Raw genomic sequence first — 18,163 nt, forward strand, 5'->3', positions numbered from 1 at the left:
CCCCCTCCCTTCCACTCTCTCTGAAAATCAGAAGAATAATGCCTTGGAAGGGGATTAACAACAACAACAAATTTCCTGCCACCAATTTTTAAATTATTAATTTCTATTACATTTGGTCCTTCATGTGTTGTTTCCAGTCCTTAACAATCAAGTTTATTCTGAGTCAAAGAGAAAAATGGGAAAGAAAGAAATCTTTAGCCCTAACCGGATTGGCTCAGTGTATAGAGCATCGGCCTGCGGACTGAAGAGTCCCAGGTTCGATTCCAGTCAAGGGCATGTATTTTGGTTTGGTTGCAGGCACATCCCCAGTCGGGGGTGTGCAGGAGGCAGCTGATCGATGTTTCTCTCTCATTGATGTTTTTAGCTCTCTATCCCTCTCCCTTCCTCTCTGTAAAAAAAAAAAAAAAAAAAAATCAATAAAATATATATATTTTTTAAAAATCTCAAACTTACATTAAGCCTCAGCTGAAAACCACCTGTAAAACTTTTCCAGTTCAATTTGAATTACTCCACAGATGTTCAAACATATTTAGTGTGCTAAACCTCCAAAAGTTGTCACTCCTTATTTTTCAGAAACATTATTAACAAAACAGTTGGACCAGAAGATTTTTTCTCTATTATTGAATTAGATACATTTATCAAAAGGGAAGTCTTAAGGAACCCTCCTTGCCTTCTTTACAAAGCCCTTTCTGTGATGTCAATGGGCATGTAAACTTTTAATATAGGGTCTTTAGATTCTCAGAAATAAGTTCTGAAATGTGCTCACTTCTTGTTTAGCTGAAGAAAATAGAGGATGGGTGGGCTGCAACTGGCAAACTCAGAAAGCACAGCTGGATAGCAGGTAATCTTAAAAAAAAAAAAAAAGCAAATCCCTGGGCAAATTGTGTAGCTAATGTTGATCATTATAACTGGAGAGTTGTTACATAATTACTTGTTAACTACTGACAGATAATACATGGCTACAAAAAGCCATGGTTACTCTAGCCATTGAAGACAGTGTAGCTAGTGCACCAGTCAAGGTTTCTCCAATTAATTTCCGGACCTATTCCCTTCCAAGCCAACCCGACTGCTTTTACATATACAAAACTGCCTCCAGCAATTAAGCCAACAGCCTCTATCGACGAAATCAGTGTTTCCTGTAGTAATATTGATCTTTAAAGGGGAGACGAGATATAGAAAGAAGTAGGTTCAAAGAACTAAATACTTATCACCTCGATAAAAACGACTTCACTCTAAACTGGAAAATTTGAACAGAAAAGCCCCCTAACTTCCCACACACACACACACACACACACACACATACAGGCATTCGCCCGGTCCCTGCTCAGCTGGCGCAAAACACAAGACCTGTATCGGATGCACCCCATCCCAACGTTTTCCAAAAAGTTTACGAAGATTTACCGAAGCGGCGGGAAGAAAAATTAAGCAGGCAGAAGCGGGGGAGAGCGAACTGGAGGGTCAGGGCAAAGAAGAACCCGATGGAGCGCCCAGCAACGCCGTGCAAGGCCCGCTAACCGAGGAGTGACCCTGCACCCGAGGAGCAAGCGCCCCGGTGGAGCGCGGGAACTGACAGCCGCTCGGTTTAGGCTGCCGGGGAGCCCCCCGTCCCCAGGCCAGTCCCCGCCGCCAGTCCCCTCCACGACCCTTCCCCCTGCAGAGCGGCCGTGGCCCGCTGGGCCAACTTGGCCCCGGGTCAGCGCTGCGGACCGCCGCCCCGGCTGCCCGAGAGCCCGCCGGCGCCCTTACCTCCTTCTGCTTGGGGTCCTGAGGGTAGACGTCCGGCGGCCCGAGCCGGGGGCGCTTCAGTGGTCTCTGCTCATAGCTGAGAAGCCCGAAGGCGGCCATGATCTCTCATGTTAACCGGCAAAATGAATGAGAGTTGGAGCTGGAGCTGGAGCAGCCGCCTCTGAGCACCAGGGAGCAGCACTTTGCAGACAGACTCCCTCTCTCCCCCTTCTCGCTCGCTCGCCCGCTCGCTGTGGCGCTGCAGGAAGGAATAAAGCAGGTTGGATGCTGCCTCCGCCAGGCACGCAGACACGCGCTGATGGGGGCAGCGGGGCGGCCTCCAGACCCCTCCCTACACACCCTGTCCCCGGGGGGAGGAGCAGCTGATGGGAACCTGCGACTTTTTTCCCCCCAAGGACCCAAACCCACCCCAGGCGGACGCAGGGCAGGGCGTGGGGGAGGGGCACCGGGAGGAGGAAAAAAAAAAAAAAAAACTTTTCTCGGCGCCCAGGCCAGTGGCCCAAGTGTTTGCCCCAGGCCAGGGCGGCCCTCGGCCCCGGGCAGAGGCAGCGGTGCGGGATCCTGGGCCGCCGCCACGCGCCCCGCAGACCTCGCCACCTGGGCGCGGAGCCGCCGGGGCTGGGGGAGAGAAAGAGGCCTGGAGGCGATGGGGAGGCAGGGATGCGGCCGGCCGGGAGGCGGCGGACGCCTCCTAGACGCCCGCGGGGCTCCGGTGGCGCACCGGCGGCTCCGGGCAGGCGCGCAGTCGCGCAGCCGGCGGTCGCGGCGGCTGGAGGGGGCCGCGCTCGCCGTGGCGCGGGGCCGACTTAACCCTTTGCTGCCCCTCCAGGGGCTGGGGAAGGGGGTGAGGAGGGCTGGCGGCGCCGACGGGGGCAGCCTTCCCGCGGGCGTCTCGGGCCCCTCCAGCCCGGCGCCCTCCTCCCCGCCGCCGCGCCTCCTCCCACCCCGACCCCAACAGTTTACCTGTTGGTCCCCCGCTAATGGGCAGGGGCCGGCGGCGGCACTCCGGCGGCCGCAGCCTCCGGGATTCGGGTTGGGATGGGGGACAGGGTTAGATTTTATTTGTCATGGATCGGTACCGGCCGAGCGACCTCCGGGGACGCCGCGAAGTTTGCGGCTGTCTGGGGGCGGCAGGCACGCCGCCCGGCCGCCACCGCCGTCCTCGCCCCCGGCCCGGGAGCGCGAGCTTCCGAGTCGGCGGACGGCGGCGCGCCGGCCGCTCTGAGCATGCCCAGCTCGGCGGCCCGGCCGCGGAGGAGCCGGCCGCGAGCGCCCCGATCCAGCGCTCCGGGTTTTCGCAGCCGCAGAGCGCGCAGCCCGCGGCTCCGGGAGCGGGGACCGGCCCCGGGGTGAGACCGGACGAGGAAAGGGGCGCCCCTGGACCCCGCTCCCGGCCGCCACGACCCCTCCTGAGGTCGCTGTCCCCGTGGCCTGGGCTGAAAATCTCACCTGCGCCCGGCGTGCGGAAGGAGGGGGGTGACGCTCCCGGGGAGACCTTAGTCCTCCGACCCGCCCGCTCTCTCCGCTCGCTGCGGGGCGTGGGCACCGCGATGCTGGCCCACCTACCGGGAGACCGCGAGGCCCGAGCTGCGGGGCGGGCCGGGCCCTGCCCGAGGGATCCCGGGGAGAGCGCGCCCGGGAAGCTGCGCCTGCCCTTGGCCAAGAATGATGGCTGCCACTTACGGAGTCTTCAGTGGGTGCCAGGACCTTGACAGTCGAGGTCTGTGACCCTTAAAAGAAACCGTACAAGGTTTTACTGAGCCCTTTTCATAGGCAGAGAAACTGAGTCAGCTCAGGGAGGCCCAGTGGCTTGCTCAGAGCCATGTGGCCTGATCCGAAGTTTCTGACCCATTCTCCCGAACTTGGATTGGAAGTACAGGGTCCTGAGCTGCCCCTGCCTGATTGTGTCACGTTCCCACACCATAAGGAATTTCTCGGTCCCGGTTCTATCCTCTCCTCTGTAAGATGGTGCGAGCAGAATCTGATCCAAAGACTTTGTACAACGCCTGGCGCATAGTAGGTGCTCAGGAGATGTTGGCCAAATCTGAATATCTACTTACCTCTGTTGACTATTTAACCTTTTGCACTCGGATGTCGAGATTAAAATTACTCTTTGAATGTATCAATAATTTGAAATATAAAAAATCCAAATAAATAAGTTTGTATGAAAATTAACTCCAGTTTTTTATTCTACTGCCGTGCTTTGTAAAATCTGGGGTATTTAAAAAATTAAATCCCGAGTAGAATAAAGGAATCGAGAAAAAAGCGAGGGCAAAGGGTTAAGCAACAGGGAAGGAAGAAAAGAGTAGATAACACAGAGCAGTAGAGGCTAGTTTCTCCCTCACTCCTGACCTTGGCCTATTAGCACCTTCCAACGCAGCTTGAGGCCAAGTCACACCTGTAATTTTTTGGCTTCTTTACTCCCTGTGGGCAAATACTTTGAGAGAACAGCTACCCTCCCTCCACTTGGAGGCATTTTTTGTCCGCCTTCTGCACCCACCCTACCCCAAGGACTTCTCTTTCACTGATGGCCTGGGTGTAACCAAAGCTGAACTTGCCCTGTGGCTAGGCATCTATCAACTCCTGCTTCCTTGCTTGGAAAAAAAGAAGTTATCTAACTTTATTAGGAAAATTATCAAACATACTATAAAAGCAGAAGAAATGCTATAATGAACCCCCAAGTACTCATCTTCCAGCTGTGACAGTTATCAGAATCTTGCCATTCTTGTTTTATCTTCCCCACCCCCAATATATAGACTTACACTGGAGAGTACAGTTATTTACTGTTCAACCTGGGCATAGCCTGGAACGTGGCACTTAGTAGGCACTCACAAAAACGTTCCATTGTGCCGAAACCGGTTTGGCTCAGTGGATAGAGCGTCGGCCTGCGGACTGAAAGGTCTCAGGTTCGATTCCGGTCAAGGGCATGTACCTTGGTTGCAGGCACATCCCCGGTGGGGGGTGTGCAGGAGGCAGCTGGTCGATGTTTCTCTCTCATCGATGTTTCCAGCTCTCTATTCCTCTCCCTTCCTCTCTGTAAAAAAAATCAATAAAATATATTAAAAAAAAAAAAAAAACACGTTCATTTGCTGGTGTGGATGGAAGATAGGTGGGTGGATAGGTGTGTGGATGGATATCACTAGTGGTACTTTGGGGATGCCTTGTGCTGATACCCTAGTCCAGTGGTCCTCAAACTCATTAGTCAACAGAGCCAAATATCAACAGTACAACGACTGAAATTTCTTTTGAGAGCCAAATTTTTTAAACTTAAACTTCTTCTAACTCCACTTCTTCAAAATAGACTCGCCCAGGTAGTGGTATTTTGTGGAAGAGCCACACTCAAGGGGCCAAAGAGCCGCATGTGGCTCACGAGCCGCAGTTTGCCGACCACGGCCCTAGTCTGATGGGAGATGTAACCTAAATTATCCCCTTGTATACCTAAGCAACACCTCCACAAAGGAGAAACTGTTGAATCACTCAAAATCTTAACTAAACATAAAGATTTTATTTTTAAATCAAAATGTGTTAATAATGTGTCTCTAGGGTTTGAAGGGGAAGGGAAAAAGATAGCTCTCCCTTCGTAGCTTTCTTAACTCCTTTCCCTTGTTTTGAGACAGCCTGGCATGAATTCATTAAGAGACAGCTTTAATACACTCAAAGATCATTTAATTCCTCAAAAATCATTCTTTCACTACATGGACTTCCCATGGGCCTTTTGCTCCCTCACCCTGGCATTTGTGCTCTCCCCAATCCACCCCCATTTACCAATCCAACAATTTCTCCTTAATCCCTGGCCTCAGCTCTCACTAACATTCCCAAATAAGGAATTTCCCGGCCTTCATTTTTTGATAGCCACCTGGGGACAGTCTGGATTATATGAAGCCCACCCCAAACTCTTTTAAAAATATGTTTTTATTGATTTGAAAGAGAGAGGAAGGGAGTGGGAGAAAGAGAGAGAGAAACATTGATGTAAGAGAGAAACATTAATCAGCTGCCTCCTGCACACTCCCTACTGGGGATGGAGCCTGAAACCCAGCATGTGCCCTGATAGGGAGTCCAACCATCGACCTTTTAGTGCATGGGATGAGCCACACCTGCCAGGGTCCATCCCAAACTCAAAGTACATGATGACTCTTCATTTCCTTTAGTCCCCTTAGCATGTATTTTTCACTCTCTTAACACCTCATTATTTACTGGCGTGCATTCAATTATGCCACAAAAAACAGTCTTGTTTCCCCATCCCTGCCTTACTCTCTTGCTGTCCTTCCATTCTTGAATTCATCTTTAAGCTGACTTAAGCCAATTGACATGGTGGGCTTAACATGGAAGCCACTGTTCTATGCTCTGCTTCCATTTCCATCACAGTGCTGGTTAACACAATGGATAACCACAAATTATTGAAAAATGTGAGTCTCATTTGCTCCTGTCCCTGTAATGGGCATCTTATCTTTACCAGGCTAATGCCAGCCCCCCTCCCTGAGCCTGGGAACAGTTTGCATGGAACAGGATTACTCAGAGAAAATCACAGGCTTCCCTAGACCTCAGCCTAGAAAGAAGGTGAGTTCAAACACCTGCAGAAGTTTAGTACAGCTGGTGAGAGAAAGGGGTTGAAATGTGGCTGGGAAAGGAGGAATTCTAAACCATTATAAACATGTGGGACTTTATCCTCCAACTGGGACGCTAACTGTCGAGGTCTGCTTTTGTGCATGGACAAGGGTTTAAAAGCTGACCCTTTTCTTGGTCATCTCCAAGGGCTTCTCAAAGGCCACTTAGTAACCTCCCTGCAAGCTCTGGTCTTCAGAATTCTACAAGGAGTTTCCTCATAGTTGAGACCCCTCCTTTTTTTAAATCCTCACCCAATGATATTTTTCCCATTGATTTTTAGAGAGTGGAAGAGAGAGGGAGAGACACATCGATTGGTTGTCTCCCGCATGCCCCCAACCAGGAACGGGAGCCTGCAACTGAGGTACGTGCTCTTGACCAGAATTGAACCAGGAACCCTTTAGTCCCCAGGCCAGTGCTCTATCCACTGAGCCAAACTGGCTAGGGTGAGACCCCCTTTCTTTGGCAGTCCCTTTAAGATGGCCCATGGCTGGCTTTCTCTTCCTAGGTTGGGTCTGCAGGAAACACACAGATGTCCTTTGCCTGCACACACTCTAGGGCAGGCATTTTCTCACCAGCATGGATGCATTCTGCACGCCACACTTCTTCACCTTGAATGTTCTCTAGTCTGAGCCGTGGACAAATGTCAAGTGCCCAGGCCAGTTGCCTTTTCAAAACTCTTTTCACAGACTTGAGGTGAGCAATACAATTTCTTTAGCCAAAGACAAAGACACAGTTGTATTTGCAGGGCAGATTTCAAAAAACGCGAGTAGAGAATGGCTAGGAGCAGAGGCAGGGTGTTCCCCATCGGAAGAGGAAGGACGGTCCGTTTGTATTGTGCAGATTAGCAGGTGAAGTTCGAGAGGTAAAGTAACTGGCACAAGCCAGGATCAAACTGAGATTCCTCTGACTGTCCAACTTAGACTCACTACTGTCAGTGTGCTACAGGTATAAATAATAATTTACATAACGTGTGAAAGTGAGCCTCAGCAGACAGGTCTGGTATAAGAGAAGCCAAACTCCCAACAGCTCACTCTGGAATAGAACATGCTCCCACTCAAGTGGGAAGAAACAATTCTCAGTTGCAGGGCCTGTGGGTAAAGCAATTAAAGTTGCTGTGTTTTCCCGCTAGGATTGATGCTTGTCCAGGTATATATAGTACTGTTTTGTTAAAAGGTTGTCTACAGGAAGTCTTGCTTACTTTCAGGGTTTTTTTATATCCCCATTACACTTACATGTATTTATCGTGTGTCTACTTGTGAATCAAAGAAGAAAATGCCCCCTTTCATTTAGCCTTTAAACAAAAGGAAAAATAAGAATGAGTTGAGAAGGTGGATCAGGATAGAGAAAAAGAAATGGAGGATTAATTTTGGGCATTCTGACCAAATGCAGTTTTTACTATAATCTTTAGGCAACTTATAGAACTGTGAAGAATACGTATATTAAGACTCCCTAAAGCAGCACTGACAGTAGAATTATATTGCTAGCCAAATATGTACTTTTACATTTTCTAGTCACCACATTAAAAATATAAAAAATAGGTGAAATTAATTTTAATAATACATTTGTTTAACCTAATCTAGCCAAAATATTGTCATTTAAACATGTGATCAATTTTGCAATGTATTATTTCACATCTTTTTTTATGCTAAGTCTTAGAAATTTAGGGTGAATTTTGTACTTAACAGCACATCTCATTTCAGACCAGCATATTTTACATGTTTAAAAATCGTATGTGGCTAGTGGCTACCATACTGGACAGCCCATCTCTAAAGGGATGTTTGTTTTAGTCCTAGTGAACCTGTAATATATGTGGTCTTAGTAAGATCACTGAGGAAGCAGGTGAGTTTCCAAACTAAAACAACAAAAAGTAATGAGCCTTGGCAGATAGTTAGTTAGAGCTCAGTTAGAGCATTGTCCCGTACACCAAAAGGTTGGGAGTTAGATTCCCAGTCAGAGCACATACCTAGGTTGCAGGTTTGATCCTGAGTGGGGTACAGGAGGAGGCAACTGATCTGATCGATGTTTCTCTCTCTTTCTCTCTCTCCCTCTCCTTTCTTCCCTCTCTAAAAATCAATAAAAACATGTATTTTTAAAAAGTAATGATCTTCCATTCAGCGGGTTCCCTTTTCATTTTGTACATGGTTTCCTTTGCTGTGCAGAAGTTTTTAAGTTTGATGTAATACCATTTATCTTCTTTCTTTCCCTTGTCCAAGGAGGTATATCAGCAAAAATATTGCTACCAGAGATGGTTGAGATTTTGCTGCCTATATTTTCTTCTAGGATTTTTAATGGTTTTGTGACTTACATTTAAGTCTTTTGTCCATTTTGAGTTTATTCTTGTGTATGGTGTAAGTTGGTGGTCTAGTTTCATTTTTTTTTTGCATGTACCTGTTCACTTTTCCCAGCACCATTTATTGAAGAGACTGTCTTTACTCCATTGTATGCTCTTGCCTCCTTTATCAAATATTAATTGACCATAGAGGCATGGGTTGATTTCTGGGCTCTATATTCTCTTTCATTGATCTATATGCCAGTTCTTATGCCAGTACCAGGTTAGTTCCTAGATAGATGGAAGTTTTGATTACAATGGTTTTGTACCATAGTTTGATACCCAACACTGTGATCCCTCCAAACTCTTTTCCTCTTTCCCAAGATTGCTAAGGCTATTTGGTTGTTGTTGTTTTTTAAGTCCATATAAAATTTTTGGAATATTTTTTTCTAGATCTGTAAAATATGCCATTGGTATTTTAGTAGGGATTGAGTTGAATCTATAGATTGTTTTGGCACCAGTGATACATCTGATAAAGGGTTAATTTCCAAAATAATAAGAACTTATACAACTAAATACCAGGAAGTCAAACAATCTATTTAAAAAATGGGCAAAGGAGGTCTCTGATTTAGAAAAAAAAGCTCGGAGGAACCAAGATGGCGGCATAGTTAAACAACTAATCTGCTGCCTCACACAACAATTTCAAAAACACAACTAAAAGACAAAAACGTCTACCACCCAGAACCACGGGAAAGCTGGCTCAGTGGAAGATTTACAGCTGAGAAGAGAAAGGAGCACAATCGCTGAAAAGCTGAGGTACGGAGGCACGCGAATCGGGCCGGCGGCGGGCGGCTGGGTGCGCGGCTTTTCTTCAACCCGCAGGGAGACAAGCTCCCGATCGCTCTGAAATCCAGTTTCTGGGGACACTCGGGGGACCCAGACGCCTACGGGGAGAAGCTGGACTCTCGGCCATCGGGTCGGAAAGTGAGAGTGACTTTTTTGCAGAGGTGCGCCCAGCAATCATTGTTTACTGCGCTGGAGCGCGGGGCGCAGGGACTTGGAAACGTGGAAAGGCAGAGACGGCTGACGGCAGCCATTGCCGTTGGCCACGCCCCAGCCTAGTGACGCCCTGAGACCCCGCCCCGCCCTGAGGCCCCGCCCCGCACATCCTACAAACCCGCCCAGGCTCCACACAGCGGCTTTTGCATATAAATGGCCTGTTCTGTGGCAGCTTAACCAACTACAGCTCCAGACTGCTCCAAAACCGCCCAAGCAAAGGAGGAGAAAACTAGCCCTTGCTGTAGCTCCTGCTGGGGAACACACAGTACACAAGGGTACACCAAGAGTGTCCACTTCAAGTAACTGGGAGGCTGACCCGTTGAACCAATAGGACACCTAGTAGACAAAACTACCCTACCAACTCAGGGAAGCAGAGAATATGAGAAGGCAAGGAAACAGATCACAAACCAAAGAAATGGAGGAGAATAAGCGACTGGACATAGAGTTCAAAACCACGGTTATAAGGTTTTTCAAGAATTTCATGGAAAAGGCCGATAAATTCAATGAGACCCTTGAGGATATGAAAAAGGACCAACTAGAAATTAAACATACACTGACTGAGATAAAAAAATATTATACAGAGACCCAAAAGCAGACTAGAGGATTGCAAGAATCAACTCAAAGATTTGGAATACAAAGAGGCCAAGGACACTCCTCCAGAGAAGCATGAAGAGAAGAGAATTCAGAAAGTTGAAGATAGTGTAAGAAGTCTCTGGGACAACTTCAAGCGAACCAACATCAGAATTATGGGGGTACCAGAAGAAGAGAGAGAGCAAGATGCTGAAAACCTATTTGAAGAAATAATGAACGAAAACTTCCCCCACCTGATGAAAGAAATAGACTTACGAGTCCAGGAAGTGCACAGAACCCCAAACAAAAGGAATCCAAAGAGGACTACACCAAGACACATCATAATTAAAATGCCAAGAGCAAAAGACAAAGAGAGAATCTTACAAGCAGCAAGAGAAAAACAGTTAGTTACCTACAAGGGAGCTCCCATACGATTATCAGCTAATTTCTCAACAGAAACCATGCAGGCCAGACGGGAGTAGCAAGAAATATTCAAAGTGATGAATAGCAGGAACCTACAACCAAGACTACTCTACCCAGCAAAGTTATCATTCAGAATTGAAGGGCAGATAAAGACCTTCACAGATAAGAAAAAGCTAAAGGAGTTCATCACCACCAAACCAGCATTATATGAAATGCTGAAAGGTATTCTTTAAAAAGAGGAAAAAGAAGAAGAAGGATAAAAATTATGAACAACAAATACATATATATCAACAAGTGAATCTAAAAGTCAAGTGAATTAAAAATCTGAGGAACAGAATAAACTGGTGAACTTAATAGAATCAGAGGCATAGAATGGGAGTGGATTGATAATTCTCAGGGGGAAAGGGGTGTCTGTGTGGGGAGTATGGGAAGAGACTGGACAAAAATCATACACCTATGGAGAAGGACAGTGCGGGGAGAGGTAAGGGAGGAGGGGGGGTAGGAACTGGGTGGTGGGGAGATATGTGGGGAAAAAGGAGAAACAATTGTAATCTGAACAATAAAGATTCATTAAAAAAAATAATAATAATAAAATAAAAAAATAAAAAATAAATAAAAAATAAAAAATGGGCAAAGGACCTGAATAGACACTTCTCCAAAGAGGACATGCAGATAGCCGTTAGACATATAAAAAAAAATGCTCAACATCACTAATCACCAAAGAGATGCCAATTAAAACCACAATGAGGTATCACTTCACACCTGCCAGAATGGCTATCATCAATAAATCAGCAAATGACAAGTGCTGATGAGGATGTAGAGAAAAATAAATTCTAGTCCACTGTTGGTAGGAATGCAGACTGGTGCAGCTACTGTGAAAAACAGTATGGAGTATCCTCAAAAAATTAAGAATGGAATTGCATTTTGATCCAGCAATCCCACTTACGGGAATATATCCTAAGAAATCTGAAACACCAGTCAGAAAGAATATATGCACCCCTATGTACATAGCAGAGTTATTTACAATAGCTAAGATATGGAAATAGCCCACATGCCCATCAGTAAGTGAGTGGATAAAAAAACTGTGGTGCATTTACATCATGGAATACTATACAGTTGTAAAAAGGGAGGAACTCAACTTTTGTGACAGCATGGATGGACCTGGAAATTATTATGCTAAGTAAAATAAGCCAGTCAGAGAAAGGAAAATACCATATGACCTCACTTATATGTGGAATCTATGAACAATATTAACTGAGGAGCAAAATAGAACCAGTCATGGATGCATGGAATAGACTGACAGATTTCAGAGGGGAAGAAGGGGTGGGGGGACCAGACAGGATAAAGAAGGTGAAAACAATAGGCAATTAACATATATGTATACCCCATGGATACAGACAACAATGTGATTAGGGCCAGAGGGAGCGTGGGATCTGGGTGGAGGGGGTAAAGTAGGATGGGAAAATGGGGGACATCAAAAGAAAAAGATTTAAAAAGTAATGAAAGAGTGATAAAGTTAAAAAAGAAAAGTAAAGATGACTTGGGAAGACAGTGGACACCCAAAAAACAATTAATTCCTAGATAGATGGAAGGGCCAAGGAGTTAAGAACATGGAAAGAAGTCTGGGGATTAAAAAAAATGTAAGGGTGTGATAAGAGAATCTTGAATTTCCAAGCTGAACCAATGACAAGGCTAAAGATTTAACCTCATTCACCAGCAAAATGGTGCCTGCCACATTTACAAAAAGAAGGCCTACTTGCTGGTCACAGATTTAGCTTTTCAGCACCAGAATCTTATTTTGTTAGTTTACTCAGAGCTGTTCAAAGCTCTACAAGGCAGACATAGTAGAAAACCAGAATGCTAATTTATTGATAAATAGGAATAGCCTATTCCAGGGATTGAAATCAGTATATCCCCTTATTCAGATCACCCCCTTGCCAGTTTTAAAGTTTGTTGCAAAGTCAAATTAGTAAGCAGAAGTTTTTTTGGTGAACATAAAATTAAAGCAAAGGGAATTGGATAGTCTCCAAGGATTGTGTACTCCGACTGCCCCGCAGTAGAAGTCATCTCCCATGTAACAGGAATGGGACAGATGCCACATGGTCCCTTTGGTGGACACACAGACTGGTTGTTACTGTCCAAAGTCTTTATTTGTTACTTCATACCAGAGGTTCTAGGTGGCTCACTAATGTGGGTCCACATTTTCAGTGACATCAGTCTATTGGAGCTGAGGCAGACCCACTCCTTTGAGTATGGCCAGCTCCCCTCAGAGGTTGGTTTACCTGGCTGCCTCCAACAACTCGTGAGAGTGAGATCCTTATCTTATAGAGACCTCTGCTAACAACACCTGGCCTCAGATATTGGGGTGGGGGGTGAAGGGAATTGATTAATTTATTTTCAGTTACATAATTAGTAGGTTTTATATTTATTAACTAGAGGCCTGGTGCATGAAATTCGTGCACGGGGGGGGGGGGGTGGCGGTGGGTCTCTCAGCCCAGCCTGCAACCTTTCCAATCCAGGACCCCTCAGGGGATATTGGACTGCCTCTCACAATCCGGGGCCACTGGCTCCTAACCGCTCACCTGCCTGCCTGCCTGATTGCCCCTAACTGCTCCCCTACTGGCCTGATTGCCCCTAACTGCTCCCCTGCTGGCCTGATTACCCCTAACCGCCTCTGCCTCACCCCACACCCAGGACCCAGGATTCCCTCCTCCAGCCAGTTGCAGGCACCTGGGACCCTGGCTTCCCTCCCTCTGGCCAGCCATAGGCACCCAGGACTGGGGCCGGCTTTGCTGAGGCTAGCCACAGCCGCAGGGGACCGTGGATGGGCGGCTTCTCCCAGGCTGTAGCTACAGGCACCCAGGACTGTAGGGCGGGCGGCTTGTCCCTGTCCTGGGCCATAGCCACAAGTGCTGGCACCCAGTACTGCGGGGTGGGCAGTGTGTTCCTCTCCCGGGCCTGATCTCGCCCCAAATGGCCCTCCCCTGCCAGCCTGATCTCACTCCCAACTGCCCTCCTCTGCTGGCCAATTTGGTTCTGATTGGTTGATTTCTATGCCAGTCAGTGTCAAAAGCTCTGCCTCCTAGGCAGCCATTGGCTCCCCACAGCACCCACATTTGGTTCTGATTGGTCGGTGTCTATGCCAGTTAGCATCAGAAGCTCCACCTCCTAGGCAGCCATTGGTTCTTCACAGCACCCACATTTGGTTGTGATTGGTCAGTTCCTATGCCAGTCAGCGTCTCTGGGCCTATCAGTGGGGCCTGATCAGAAAGGCAGGGCTGATCAGCAGCCCCAGTGGAGGCCTGGAGAGAAATGGAGGCATAGCTGCTGGCCAGACTGGGAGAGAAAGAGAGAGGCAATTGCTGATCAAAAGCTGCCTCAGAGGCAACGGATCAGTCCCTGCTTCTCTCTTCAGGCCTCTCTCTGGCCCTCATTCGCAGCCCCCTCAGCAGTCAGTGCTGGGGCACCGAGCCTGCAGTGGAAGCAGTCAGTGCTGGGTTGCCACTGCAGCACTGACTTCCAGTTGGTCGAGCCTCAGTCATTACTGGTCATTATGACCCAGGGCTTTTATATATTAGGATTATAAAATAGTTCAGTTCTCAGAGTATTGTTTCTTTTGACACAGACAGGGAAGCATGAAAAATAAATTGGATGGCAGAATTTGGATATTACAAAAAATATCTTGATAGATTGAAATAATAAACTAAGTATAACAGGATCAAATTTTATATAAGGATGTATTTCCCTTGTCTACTGGACATATAAAAGACATTTGGTATCTACATAGAGGTTTCTCTCTCCCTCTTCCTTCCTCTTTCTCTAAAAATAAATTTTTTAAAATATATAGCAGAAATATAGCAAAGAGTTTTCAGCAAGAAATAAGATTTTTTGAAAAATTTATCTGATAACCTTGTGCATTAGATTTCAAAAAGACAAGTAACTGGGGCAGGGACAAATTTGCTAAATCTAAAATTTAAATTATAAGCAATAAAAAATAAATGCTGCCAACTCTGGTCTCAGTAGCATTTAGGGAATAGCAGGGCACAAATCAATTGCATGAGTACTGTTTATAATAGCATTTTTATTAGTATTGTGAACCATTGCTCAACATTCTCACCACAGGGCTTTTCCCAGAGCTGTTAACAAAAAGTAAAGTTTACCAATTTGATTTTATCTCTCTTCATTTCTTTTGCTCACCCTCTGGCAGAGATGCTGTCAATCAAGCAAAACAGTCAGCAAGAGGATGAAAGAAAAGAGAATCAGAATTTCTGCTAAGTCTTTAAACATGAAAACCAGCCTTTGACTAATCTAGAATTGACCGCAAATGATCTGATAAAGGCCATGGCTCAGGCCTCTCCTTCTGCCTCCCCCACTGTCATTAAACTTAATCCTCAGCTCTGCTCTGCTCTGCTCTCAGCCCTGCCCAGCCAGTCTCTACTACCACCTCTCACTCCAGTCAGGTTGCTCACAGCCTCTCCAGCCTCCATTTACTCCTGCTCAAAGGGGATTACTCTGTCTCCTCAAACTCAAGATGCCCCAATTTAAACTTAACGTCTTCCTTAAACTTAAGGCTTGTCACTGCACCCCCAGCTCGCCCTGTTTCCTGTAAGCAGGACAGGACCAGGTAGCTGAGAGTCCAGGGGTTAGGGGAGAAGGGAGAACACCTCTTGGCTACATTTGTGATATGTGGGGCTGCAGAGTGAATATAAAAGTATGTCTCAGAAAGTGTTGCAAATCAAGATGGAGCAATGTGTCAAATCAGCAAGAGAGGCTGGAGGAGATGGGAACTGTCAATCCAGGTGAACAGGACGAAATTATGGTAAATGTGGGACACGAGGGATTCTGGGTACTCTTAGTACATATTCAGACCAGTGCAAATAGAGGGCAGACATCTTCCCACTTTCCAATGTAGAATCATTTTAGATCTTTACCCACACTTAAGGCCTATTGGATCTTTCTGGCCCAAATCTCTCAGATTCATCCAGTCCTCAATAATCTCTCAGCTACAGCTTTAGTCCAAGCCTGCAACTTTTCTTGCTTTGGATTATCTTTATACCCCATTTGTCCCTGCCCCAGTTACTTGTCTTTTTGAAATCTAATGCACAAGGTTATCAGATAAATTTTTCAAAAAATCTTATTTCTTGCTGAAAACTCTTTGCTATATTTCTGCTATATATTTTAAAAAATTTATTTTTAGAGAAAGAGGAAGGAAGAGGGAGAGAGAAACCTCTATGTGATTGAGGAGCATTGATTGGCTGCCTCCTGCATGCCTCCTACCAGGGATTGAGCCCACAACCTGAGCATGTGCCCTGACCAGGAATTGATCTAGCTAGCAACCTTTCACTGCATGGGATGATGCTCAACCAATTGGGCCACACTGGCCAGGGATATTGCTGCTACTTTAAATATAAAGTTTAAACTCCTCAATCTGAAAATGGAGGTCTTCTCATAATGTGCTGAAGGGATAAGGCTGATGTGGGCTCAGTGTGGAGAGTCAGTCAAGCCACCATCCAGGAATGCTTTGACCTCCTCTTCTTTAAAGTCCCTTCCTGAGTATTTGGAGCACTGTGGGGGCATACACTACATGTGGCACTACTTAAACTACTCTGACCAACTCCACTGTCTCTTCCTCCCCCCCACTTCCTCTTGTACTTAAATAAGATTGTAGGTGCCTCAGAGGTGGAGCCTTGGACAGTTGTTGCTTACTCTGGTGTAAAACAATAGGTGGAGAGGAGCAGGAGTAAGAAGCATTCCCATATGTGTACCACAGTGAGACCATCATAATCCTGGCAGAGTCTTAGTTTCCCATTTTTACAAGGATCTGAGGACAGGGTTGATGGGCAAAGCCAGCATCCTCCATCACCAGCAGATTGTGGCATTTCCAGGCAACGAAGGAAATAGTCATACGTGCCACAGTGCTCCCTCTTAATGATGAAAGAAGGGAATAGATGATCCCTTCCCTAAACCATAACTAGCCAGGTCCAGTGAGCAAGAATGTATGGCCTGATAGCCTGTGATTCTTTGACTTTAATTGGATACAAAGGTCAATTAAGTAGGCTTGGCTGCTGAGATCAGTGGTCTGGGGCAGTTCATCCCTTAAATATGAAGTGGAGTCCAGATTAGCCCAGGATTCTGAGCAAGCAGGTGAAATCTAATCATATGCTGGCCCAGTGATTCTCACCAGGCCAAGCAAGTAGACCTGCATCTATTTGGGGAGAGTTGTGGTCATGAAATTCTATTTGCTTAATACATGTTTATTGAACATCTACTATGTATCAGGTACTTTGAATGCTGGGGTTACAACAGTGCTATGACTCTCAGTTGATGACACTTACAGAACATAAAAGAGACAATCAATCATACAAACTAGTATAAAATTGCAACTGTGACAAGAACTTCAAGAAGAAGGGTATGAGTCTCTGAGGTCCTAGAAAGGGGATTTCTCATGGAAGCAATGCTTGAGCTGAGATCTAAAAAATAAATAAAAATTAACTAGGCAAAAAGGAAGGAAGAATGTTCTAAGCAGAAACAGCCTATGCAAAGGCCCTGTGGCTAGTAGGATGGAAAGAAAGCCAGCATACCTGGAGAGAAGAGTGAAAATGAGCCAGATGTGAGGTAAGGCTTGGAGGTAGAAAGGGACCAGACTATGTAGAACAGTATAAGTTATTGAGGAGTTTTGTCTTTATCCAATAGGAAATGGGAAACAATTTAATGGTTTACATCAGTGATGGCAAACCTATGACACGCGTGTCAGCACTGACACGCGTAGCCATTTCTGATGACACGCGGCGGCTGAGGCGGCCGCATGCCGAGGATGAAACATTTGCTGCTCCGGAGGATGAAACATTTGCGACTAGAGTCTTGGAGTTAGACTCTAGTCGCAAATGTTTCATCCTCCCGTATTAGACACTCTGTGCCGGAGATCTGTAGGCCAAAACAACAGAAGTCTGGCACAGAGCGTCTAGTTCTGGGACTTCCGGTTAAGCCGGGATCTTTGCCCTCACTTCCGCCGGCAGAGCAGGGAGCAGCGGAACGCAGTGGGGGACGCATCTCTGGGGGCCCTGCCATTACCCAGTAACCAAATAACAGTTAACCACAGCAACCATTATCTACTGTTCTGGGGTGTCATGGATTTCTAATCCATCATTACTGAGATAAGTGAGGGGGAGGCTGGGAGAGACAAGGATTTGTGGCACGCTATGGGTGCCATTTCCCGCCATTAGAAATAGCGGCAGCCATTTTAATTCACATAAGGAACACCATCTTGCTCCATAGTGCAGACTCCATTTCACCACTATTACTGTTGTGCATCCTTATTAACCCCTATTTCTGCTTATTAACCCTGCCCTTTCCTAAAAGACAGTTATATGCACCATTTTGTGGTTAGTTAGGCTAGTTAACCCCTAATTGCCTGCAGGCCTAACAAGCTATCTATAATTCTATCTTCTGTCACTGGCCCCCTGATGGAGAACCCAAATATAAAAAACTAAG

The 18,163-nt window shown here is 46.5% G+C and overlaps 1 protein-coding gene across 1 annotated transcript in view; it reads right to left on the minus strand.

Moving 5' to 3' along the window:
* Window positions 1-18,163, minus strand: part of MED12L (mediator complex subunit 12L) — a 432,034-nt gene that overhangs the window by 368,892 nt on the left and 44,979 nt on the right. Inside the window, 1 exon segment of the mRNA XM_054714083.1 lies at window positions 1,747-1,984. Coding sequence (XP_054570058.1) covers window positions 1,747-1,845 — 99 coding nt within the window. The 5' untranslated portion in view covers window positions 1,846-1,984.

Source organism: Eptesicus fuscus, chromosome 3, assembly GCF_027574615.1.
Source record: "Eptesicus fuscus isolate TK198812 chromosome 3, DD_ASM_mEF_20220401, whole genome shotgun sequence".
NCBI lineage: Eukaryota > Metazoa > Chordata > Mammalia > Chiroptera > Vespertilionidae > Eptesicus > Eptesicus fuscus.